The 10,763-nt window shown below is 55.0% G+C and overlaps 1 protein-coding gene across 1 annotated transcript; it reads left to right on the forward strand.

The window, feature by feature from the left end:
* Window positions 1-2,894: 2,894 nt before the first annotated feature.
* On the forward strand, window positions 2,895-4,931 carry LOC102241072 (mastin-like; the record flags this gene model as incomplete). Its single annotated transcript, XM_005857518.1, has 4 exons — window positions 2,895-2,987; window positions 4,074-4,134; window positions 4,282-4,462; window positions 4,657-4,931. Coding segments are annotated over exons 1-4 (610 nt in total), but the record flags the coding sequence as incomplete, so codon positions are not given.
* Between the last annotated feature and the right edge of the window lie 5,832 nt (window positions 4,932-10,763).

Raw genomic sequence — 10,763 nt, forward strand, 5'->3', positions numbered from 1 at the left:
TGGCTGGGGTGGAGGTGAGTCTGCTGCCCGGGGCTGGAGGCCACAGCCCGGAGGGCCGCCCCAGAGGGTGCAGACCGTCCCTCTTCCTCCTTCAGTGGCAGTCAGTGTGTCATGGGGGCTTTAATGACTTGGACGTGGCCGCATGCAAACAGGAGGTGCTGTGTTTCCATGGTCACCGCTGCTCCCTCTGACCCCGAGGCGCGTCGAACCCCCATTTTCCAATGTGATCAACTCCTGGGACCAAATGAAGTGCAGCCTCATTTCCACGCAGATCCTCAGTCTCCCATCCTGAGCTCCCGAGCAGGGCGGACCTGCAGGGGCCCGGGTCCATCCAGTACCCCTCTTCCCCGCCCCACCTTCCTGTTCCCGGGTCCTGGTTGGTTGGAAGCGGCCAGAGAGGAGGGTGGAGAGGGGACCCCAGTTCCCCCTAGGCCGCTGTCCTGGCGCTGGCGCCCCTGCTGGAGAGGCCCCGCGGTGCACCGTCCCCTCAGGCTCCGCAGAGCCCCTCCTTTCTCCCCGGGGGTGGGAGGGGCTTCCAGTGGACAGAGATCTTTAGTTTCAAATCCAGGGAATGAGAAGGGGCTGTGGAGCCCCTCCTGCCCTAGGCAGTGACGTGCACTTCCTGCTGGAGTAGGATTTGGGGGTCATGGCTGGTGCCGGGCTGGGGTGGGTCCTGCACCTGCAGGTTGGGGCCAGGACCCAGGAGGGCCTGTGGAGCCAGAGGCGGCCTGTGTTTTGGGTGAGGGGGCTCCATACCCTGCAGCGACAGTCTGGTCCCCAGTCTGATTCTACAATGGGGTGGTGGCCTTCCAGACCTTTCAGTGCCCGGACCCCTCCCCCGAGGCCAGGGTGGAAAGCCCTCCTCTCTCACTGTGACCCGGTCCTTAGGGGAGGCCTGGACTCTGAGTTAGGGAGAGTGGAAGCTCCAGGGGGGAGGGGGCGGATCAGGAGCTGCGTCCCCCATGTGCCCGGGATGGAAGTCTGGGTTCCTGGCAGCCAGGAGCTCTCCAGGAAAGCCTTTTCCTGGGAAAATGAAGCCCGAGACTCAGCTGGAAGGCACCACCAGGCAGATGGCCCCCCTTGGGGATCTGCTCCGCCCAGGGAGGGAGGAGAGGGTGACACAGCACAGCCTGGCCCTGTGCCCTCGCCCTCGGGTTCCAGGCACACGTTCTGCCTAAGTGACTGCCTGTCCACGGGGCCTGTGTGTGGGCAGGTGCCAGGTGGTCCACACACATCCAGGTCCCCCTGTGCCCCCCAGCTAGGTGTGGGCTGCCTGCCTTGCCATTGGGCTCTGGGGACTCTGAGTCTTTGTAGGGCTTTCCTCCCTGGGTGAGGGTGTAGTCAGACCTTTAGTGTTTCCATGGTTAAGAATGAGGGTCTGAGTGACTCAGAGGCCAGCGCTCCCAGGGGAGGGAGAAGGACCTAGGACTTGGTGTTGGAGGGAAGGCTGGAGTGAGACATACCTGGGCCTGGGGCTGTGTCAGCAGGCATGGACACGGGGTGGACCCGCAGGGCTCTCTCTCCAGAGGATGGGCTCAGGGCTGTTGCTCCTTCACCGCCCCGCCTAAAAAAAACTTACCTGGAATCACCACCCTAGCACAGCTTCCTGGCTCAGCACTAAGACAAGGTGAGTGGAGCCAGATGCCTGGGTGGAGATGGAGGGGCCTTTTGCCTCTGGCTGTGAAATCTGTTCTGACTGAGCCTGGGCCTTCAGAGGTGGGGGACACTGAGCCAGCAGGGCTTTATCCCCCAATAGAGACCCCTGCAGGGCCAGGTCAGTGCCCATGGGGACCCTGGGGTGGGCCCACACTCATTGGCCTCCTCCCCTTGTCTGAGGTGACAAGAGACACCTTCAGGGCTTGGAATGGAGACTCCATGAAGGGCCATGCCCTTCCAGGTGGACATCACACCTTAGTCACCACCAGGCTCTCCTGTGTGGTGTCCTGGGGTCGCAGTGACAGCCCACGACTGGGGAGTATGAGCTTAAAAAGACACAAATGCATTCTCTTACCAGCTGGAGGCCAGGGGCCCCAATCAAGTTGTTCTGGGGCCACAGCTCTTCCCAGGCTCCTGCCTCCTGCAGCTGCTGGTGGTGCTGGGACCCTTGGTTGGGGAGGAACCCCTGGACCCCCACCCCGTGCTCCTCACCCCTCTGTGCTCTCCGCATCCTCACCTCTTCCTACAAGGACACCATCATTGGATTTAGGGCCTCCCCGCTCCACTCTGACCTCATCTGAACTAGTTGCATCTGCACTTATTTCTAAAGCAGGTCAGGTTCTGAGGGACCGCATGGTCCACACTGACTCCCTCACTGGTGAGGTTACAGGCCTCCAGGCTGTGTGCTCCTAAGAGGGGGAGCGCACCCCTGAGGAGGCAGGGGCCTGGCCACAGGAAATCTTTAGGAGCCCCACGGCCCAGCACCCAGGGGCCCCCATCAAAACAACAGGCCAGTGAGGGCCTCTGCCCCTCTCAGGGAAGCAGCGTGCTCCCCACCTCACAGTGCCCTCCAGCCCGTGACGCTGGCCACACAACAGGCTGCCGGCTCCGAGTGGTCCCAGCGCTGGACAGGGCTCTGCTGCAGGTCCAGCTGCACTGGCGACACAGGACGCAGCAGACACGGTGGTGTTAAAAGTATTAGTGATTGGCAAGACCCCTGGGGGCAGGACAACGCAGGCTGTGCAGCCTGCACTGAGGACTATTCCTGAGATGTAAGTGACACCTGGTGTCTGGGTACATTGAGCTCCTTGTGTCTGGAGGACAGGGAGCAAGAGGTACCACCATCTTGGTAGGACATTGACACTGAGCACCAGGCAGAGGCAAGGCTACTGTGTCACAATGGGGGGCAGGGAAGGTGAGGGCCCTTGCGTGTCCCTTGCTACCCCCTCGTCAATGTGATGGCAGGTGGACACGTGCAGCCACCAGGCCTGAGAAGTCCCTGTGACCAGAGCTCAGCCCCTCAGGGATGGGAGTCTGGATTGTGCTACCAGGTAAGTCCCAGAGTCCCAGTTAGTAGCAAAGGGTGGGATCCAGGTGGACAGTGGAGGGGCCCTGTTGGCCTCAGTTGTACCCTGAGCTTCTGCTTCCCAGTTTCCTGGGCAGGGAGTCCTCTGTGGTCCTGCGGCCGCCTCCTCAACACACGAGACAGAAGGTGGGGGACGCTGCCGGACACAGATGCGGGCCAGGTCCCCTTTTAGGGCAGGACTTGATGGGAGGCCTGGCAGTTCCTCTGGCTGCCTCGCCCTGGCAGGTCCCTCTTGGCTGGCGCAGGGAGAGGCGGGGGGTGGGCACTGTGTCCCAGTGGGGGCCATATCCTGGTTCTCCCTGAGGGCTGGTCAAGGTGTCATCAGCCTGCACTTTGCTCCAGGCTCGCCCTCTGCCCATCTCTGCTCCATCCACCTGCCTCCCAGGTGCCTCTCCCTGACTTGTACCCGCATGAAAGCCCACCTCTGTACAGCTTCTGGAGAGCACCCTTCAGAGGGCAGTGTGCAGGGCCTCAGCTGGTGGCAGTGAGGGTGGCCACAGGCCATGTGCCAGGCAGATGGCATGCTCTAGTCAGATGGTGGCCAGCTCCACGCTGCCTCACAGGGTCCAGTGGAATCAGGGGCTTCCCTGTGGCTCGAGGGCCCAGCAGCAGCTCTGGGGCTCTGCCTCCCTGGGCCAAGTGCTCTCTGGGGCTTCTTCTAGCACCTGCACCCTCTTGGCAGCTCTCCTTGCTCAGGCCGCCGGCCTGGCTGTGTTTTGTGGCTGAGATCCGTGCAGCCAGAGATGGCTGCTGCCCAGTGACAGCAGGTGGCAGGTCCGGAGAAGGCAGTGCCAGGGCCCAGCAGCTCCTTGCTGCCTGCTGACTGACCCCCGACCTGGGAGGGCCAGCGAGAGGAGCAGCTCTCTCTGCCCATGGCCCAGCCAAGGTGCCCCTGCCTGCCCTTCCTGTGCCAGGGGATGAAGGGGTGCAGAGAGGGTCCCAAGGAGGGTCCCTCCAGGTGAGGATGCTGCTGCTCAGACTCCGGCTTCTGCATCCCCACAAGGGACCCCGGCCCCTGGTTGTCTCACCCAGGCCCCTGCCATCCCCGCAGATGCTGTGGCTGCTGTTCCTGAGCCTCCCAGGCCTGGGGGGCTCCGTGCCCTCGTTCCCAGGTGAGTCCTGACTCCCTGTCCCCATCTTCTGCTCAGGCTGCCCAGGCCCCTCAGCGTCAACTCAGGTGGGCCTCCTTGGTTCGTCCTGGGAGAGACAGAGTGCGAGGGGCCCTGCTGGGTCCCTGATGGCGTCCCCTGTGTTCCCAGGTCCCGGCTCAGGGAGGCAGCAGGGTGGCCCCGTGGGGGCGCACAATGCCCCCGCTGGGAGATGGCCTTGGCAGGTCAGCGTCCGAAGGTACAATAAGGAGCTGGAGCTGTGGCAGCACCTCTGTGGGGGCTCCCTCATCCACCAGCAGTGGGTGCTGACCGCAGCCCACTGCACCCAGCGGTGAGCCACACAGCCCGAGGCGCCCTGGCAGGGGTGGGGGTGGGAAACTCACAGAGGGCTGATGGGAGGGGGGCTGTGGGCAGGGCCCGGGGTCTCAGGGGAGACACAGTTAGTGCAGCCCCAGCCCTGCTGCTGTGCCCAGACTGGCCCTGCCCCGGAGGCTCCTCTGAGAGGCTCCTGGTCCCTCTCCCCAGGGAGGACTGGGAGGCCTATGGCCTCAGGGTTCAAGTTGGGCGGCTGAGACTCTATGACCATGACACACTGACAAATGTGACTAAGATCGTCCGCCACCCCAAGTTCAACCAGAGCCTGTCTGCAGAGGGGGGCGCGGACGTGGCCCTGCTGAAACTAGAGGCCCCTGTGACGCTCTCTGAGCTCATCGGCCTGGTCCCCCTTGCACCTGCCTCGCTGAGGGTCCCTGAGAGGAACATGTGCTGGGTCACCGGTTCGGGTTACAGCAGCCTCGGAGGTAAGGCTCTGGGAGCCCTGCTGGGGGTGTGGACACAGGGCAGCCCGCTGGGGTTGTGGCTGTGGCTTTGCTGACAACACTTTATTCTCGGCAATTTGGGGGAATCCTCCACCTTTTTCTTGTGGCAACATGTGCATAACATTATACATGACATTGGTCAGTGCGCGGTTCAGTGGCGTTCAGCACATTCACCATGTTGTGCAGCCTCAGCACCACCATCTCCAGAACTTCTCATCCTCACACAGGAAGCCTGGTCTCCATGAGACGGTCACTGCCCCTCCCAGGCTCTGCCAACCACGGAGCTCCTTTCCTCTTCTGTGCATTTACCTGTTCTGGACGTTTCATGTAAATGTGAATCATGCAACGTGTGGCTTCCGCATGTTTGCCTTCTTTCACGTAGCATGACGTTGTCAAGGCCCAGCTGTGCTGTAACCTGTGTCAGAACTGCACCGCTTTTTGTGGCCGAGTCACCTCCCACTGGGTGGAGGGAGCATTTTGTCGTCCTTCCTGAATGACAGACCGTCTCCACCTTTTGGCTGTTGTGAGTCGTCACGCTGCGACCTGTGTGTTCAAGCACCGCCAGGGCACCTGTTCTCTAGTTGTTAAAACATTTTTCAATAACAGTTTCTATTCAATATTATTTTGAATTAGTTTGAGGCGTACAGCATGGTGGTTAGACAATCATATACTTTACAAAGTGTCTTTACCCCCGATATTTCCATTCCTACCCGGCACCATCCACAGCTATGACAATATTATTGACTATAATCCCTAATCTGTACTTCACATTCCCTGTGACTGTTTGATAGCTACCAATTTGTATGTTTTAATCACCTCCCCTTTTCCACTCAGTCCCCCTAACCCCCACCCCCCGGCACCCAGCAACCATACGTCTGTTCCCTGTATCTATGAGCCTGTTTCTCTTTTGTTTGTTTGTCTGTTTGTTTTATTCTTTAGATTCCACATATAGGTGAAATCATATGGTATTTGTCTTTCTCTGACTGACTTATTTCACTTAGCATAATGGTAAGATTTCTTTTTTTTTATGACCCAGTAATGTTTCATTGTACATACAGGATGGGGCAAAAGTAGGTTTATAGTTATTCTTCTACACTAATAAAAGACAAAGATGCTAACTGACCGCACCTTCCCTACTTCGTAAGCCATGCTGACCCGCCAATCAAAGCGACTATATGCAAATTAACCCAACCAAGATTGCGGCTGGCAGCCACGGAGTTGGAGCAAGCAGGAGGCTTGGTTGCCCCAGCGATGGATGAAGCCAAGCTTCCTGCCAGCCCTGAGCCAGCTGAGGCCTCCGCTCATGGCAACAAAGTTTCAATTATAGAAGACAAATAAATCCCAGATACCTGCTTCCAGCCAGCCTCCACTGGGAACCTGGGTGGCTGGGGACCGTAGCCAGCCTGCAAACAGCCATCAGCCCCTCACCCAGGCTGGCGGCCAGGCACAGGAGGGACCCCCACCCTGAAGGGACTGTGGCCAGGCTGCAAACAGCCATCGGCCCCTCACCCAGGCTGGCCAGGCACTCCTCCATAATAAAAGGGTAATATGCAAATTGACCCTAACAGCAGAACAACTGGGAATGACTGGTCACGATGACACACACTGACCACCAGGGGGCAGATGCTCAATGCAGGAGCTGCCCCGTGGTGGTCAGTGCGCTCCCACAGGGGGAGCTCTGCGCAGCCACAAGCTAGGATGACAGCTGTCAGTACAGTGGTGGTGGTGGGGGCCTCTCCCACCTCCTCAGCAGCAGTAAGGATGTCCGACTGCAGCTTAGGCCTGCTCCCCACTGGTAAGTGGACATCCCCTGAGGGCTGCTGGGCTGCCAGAGGGATGTCTGACTGCCAGCTTAGGCCCAATCCCCTGGGGAGCAGGCCTAAGCAGGCAGGTGGTCATCCCCTGAGGGGTTCCAGACTGCGAGAGGGCAGAGGCCGGGCTGAGGGACCCGCCCAAGTGCACAAATTTTGTGCACCAGACCTCTAGTATGGAAAATAATACAATAATTAATAAATAATAATACAAGAAGAAACTCTGTATTTCGCCTACTCATAACGGTAAACCTACTTTTGCCCCACCCTCTATGTACCACCATATTGTTATCACTTGTCTATTGATGGGCACTTGGGCTGCTTCCATATCTTGGCTATTGTACATACGCTGCAATGAACATAGGGGTGCATATATTCTTTCCAATTATGTTTTGGGTTTCTTCAGATGTACATCCAGAAGTGGAATTGTTGGGTCGTAAGGCAGTTCCATTTTTAATTTTTTGAGGAACCTCCATACTGTCTCCCACAGGGCTGCACCAGTCTGCATTCCCACCAGCAGCACATGAGGGTTCTCCCTTCTCCACATCTTCACCAAAACTTGTTGCTTGTTGATGTATTGATGACAGCCATTCTGACAGGTGGGAGGTGATATTTCATTGTAGTTTTAATTTGCATTTCTTTAATGATTAGTGACATTGGGCATCTTTTCATATGTCTGTTGGCTTTCTGTATGTCCTTTTTTTGCTATTTATATCTCATTTTCTAAAATTTAATTTATTGTGGCGACATTGGTTAATAAGATTATAGAGGTTTTCAGTGTGCAGTTCTATGGTACATCATCTGTATCTTACATTGTGTGCCCATCACCCAAAGTCACATCTTCTGTCACCTGTATTGACCCCTTTACCCTTTCCTCCCACACCATTCCTTGTCCTCTGGTAACCACCATACTGTTATCTGTATCTATGAGTTTTGGTTTGTTTCTTTTTCTTGTTTGTTCATTTGCTGCTTTCAGTTTTATATTCCACATGTGAGTGAAATCATATGGTTTTTACCTTTTTCTGTCTGACTTATTTAATTTACATGATGTTCTCAAGATCCACCCATGTTGTCCTAAATGGCTGTATGTCATGTTTTCTTGTGGCTGAGGAGTATTCCATTGTAAACATGTATCACACCTTTATCCAACCATCAATGGCAAAGAACATTTCCGTTGTTTCCGTCTTGGCCACTGTAAACAATGCTGCAGTGAACATAGGGGTCTATATATGTTTTTAAAAAATATATGTTTATTGATTTCAGAGAGGAAGGGAGAGGGATAAAGAGATAGAAACATCAATGATGAGAGAGAATCATTGATGGGCTGCCTCCTGCATGCCCCCTACTGGGGATCAAGTCTGCAACTCAGGCATGTGCCCTTGACCAGAATTGAACTCGGAACCCTTCATTCCCCAGGCTGACACTCTATCGGCTGAGCCAAACCAGCTAGGACGAAAGACAGCCTTGCTGGGTAAAGTAGTCTTGGTTGTAGATCCTTGCTCTTTATCACTTTAAATATCTTGTGTTGATCTCTTCTGCCTGAAATGTTTCTGTTGAGAAATTGGTCTTATGGGACCTCACTTGTCAGTAACTGTCTTTCTCTTACTGATTTTAAGATTCTCTCTTGGTCTTTAACCTCTGCCATTTTAATTATAATGTGCCTTGGTGTGGGCTCTTTGGGTTCATCTTGTTTGGGACTCGCTGTACTTCCTGGGCTTGTATCTCTTTTTCCTTCACCAGCTTGGGGAAGTTATAAATCATTATTTCTTCAAATAGGTTCTCAACCCCTTGCTATCTCTCTCCTTCTGGTACCCCTATGATGCAAATGTTCTGCTTTATGTTGTCCCAGAGCAGCGGTTGCCAACCTTTTGGACCTCACAGACCACCAGTGGTCCACGGACCATTGGTTGGCAAACGCTGTCCCAGAGGTCCCTTAAACTATCCTCATTTTAAAAATTCTTTTTTCTTTTCGCTTCTCTGATTAGGTGTTTTCTGCTACCTTGTCTTTTATTTATTATTTATTCTATTTATTTTATTTTTGTTGTCTAAAATTTTACATATGTCTTCTTTTTCCCCAATTGACCACCCCCTTCAGCTATTCCCACCCCAGGCAAGCCCCCAGTGCCCCAGTGTCTGTGTCCATTGGTTATGCTAATATGCATGTCTGCTACCTTGTCAATTAAATTGTTGATTTGATTTTGTGCTTTATGGAATCTGTTATTGATTACTTCTAGTGTATTTATTTCAGATCTCATATTTTTAATTTCTGACTATTTTCTCTTATGGTTTCTATGTCTTTTTTTATGCTTACTGTCTCTTTATTGCAGTCCTCACTGAGTTCATCAACCCTTCCCCTTTGTTCCTTGAGCACCCTTAGGACCATTGTTTTGAACTCTGTATCTGGTACATTGCTTGTTTCCATTGCATTTAGTTCTTTTTCTGGGGGTTTCTCCTGTTCTTTCTTTTGGGGCATGCTTCTTTGTCTCCTCATTTTGGCCGCCTCTCTGTATTTGTTTCTCTGTGTTAGGTAAATCTGCTATGTCCCCCAGTCTTGGTAGGGTGGCTTTTTGAGTACACGTCCTGTGGAGCTCAGTGGTGCAGTCTCCCTGATTCCCTAAGCTGGGTGCCCCCGGAATGTCCCTGGTGTGGGTTCTGCGAACCCGGCTATTATAGTTGAGTCTTGATTGTTGTTGGCCTGTGGTAAGTAGGGTTGACCCTCAAGCTGACTGACTGTGAGTATTGACCTGATCACACTGTATGAGCTGCTGTGAGTAGGCTGACCCCATGAAGCAGAATTTGCCCCAGGAAGGTCTGGTGCCTGCAGATATTTCCCTTTCAGTGTGCCGCTTGTGGAGCTAATTGGTTGAACTCTGCTGTGGGCTGGTTCTGGGTCCTCCAGGGAGGCACTGTGGTGCAGGTCAAGGTCAGACACTGCCTGTGACCAATCCTGGCCTGCCTGTTAGAAGCTTCAAAGTGCTCGATGGTTGGTGGCTCCCTCTGGTAGGCCTGGATGCACATGGGAGGGGCCAAGATGCAAGCTGCATACTGAGGCTGATTCCCAGCAATACCAAACCTGCGTCAGGACACAAAAGGCACAAAGCACCCCAAAATCTGCCTCAGCCTGCCGGTTGCCATTAGGCTCAGCCACTGATACAGCCTCCAGCTAAGCTAGGTGCCCCAGGTATGTCCCTTGTGTGGTGAGGTGAGCCCTGCTGTGGTAGTTGAGTTGCATGAGGTAGTTTCTCAATGAGTCACTGGGTTGGGGCGAGTGGTGTTCGTCAGGTTGATATAGATTCAAACTCAGCGCCAGTGCTGGGTGTGACACCACTCAACAAAAGTCTCAGGGCACACCAAGGCCAGCCACCACCCAGCACCCACCACCCACCACCCATCACCCACCTGGGGTCTTCAAATCTTTGCACTGGGGTAGGGTCTCTGGGTGTCATCAGGGTGAGGCCAGTAGAGTTCCTCAGGATCACACAGATTAGGATTTGGCAGTGAGGAGGGAGGGCTCTGCACAGTGGAGCTAGTCGGGTGCCTGGGAAATGGCCCTCGCCTCAGAGACACACAACTCAGTCTCTCCCTGTGTGTCTCCAACAGCCCTGGAGTCTGCTCAGACCTCCTCCAGAGCTTCTGAGAAAGTCTGTATGGGCCCAGGCTGGTTGCAGCTGGCAGACTCCCCTGCAGGGCATGAGCTTGGTCGGGTGAGCCAACTGGCAGCCTGGAGTGGGCGGGGGGCGGGGGGGCACGTTCATTCCCCCAGGCTGATGCCCTATGGAGGGGATGTTCAAACTCAGAAAAGATGGCATCTGTGGGCATGTGGGAGAGGACTCAGCCCTGGATAATGGAGGCTGCACCTCCAGCCCTCTCCCCAAAGTCATACAACCAATCTCTCCCTGTATGACTCCCGTCCAATCTGGGCCGCTGTTGCTCCTCTGGAGCTCAGGTTGAGTACCTGCCATAGAAATGTTTGTGCACTGGCCCTTTAAAAGGGCGTCCGGGT

Source organism: Myotis brandtii, unplaced genomic scaffold (genome assembly GCF_000412655.1).
Source record: "Myotis brandtii unplaced genomic scaffold, ASM41265v1 scaffold11175, whole genome shotgun sequence".
NCBI classification, from domain to species: domain Eukaryota; kingdom Metazoa; phylum Chordata; class Mammalia; order Chiroptera; family Vespertilionidae; genus Myotis; species Myotis brandtii.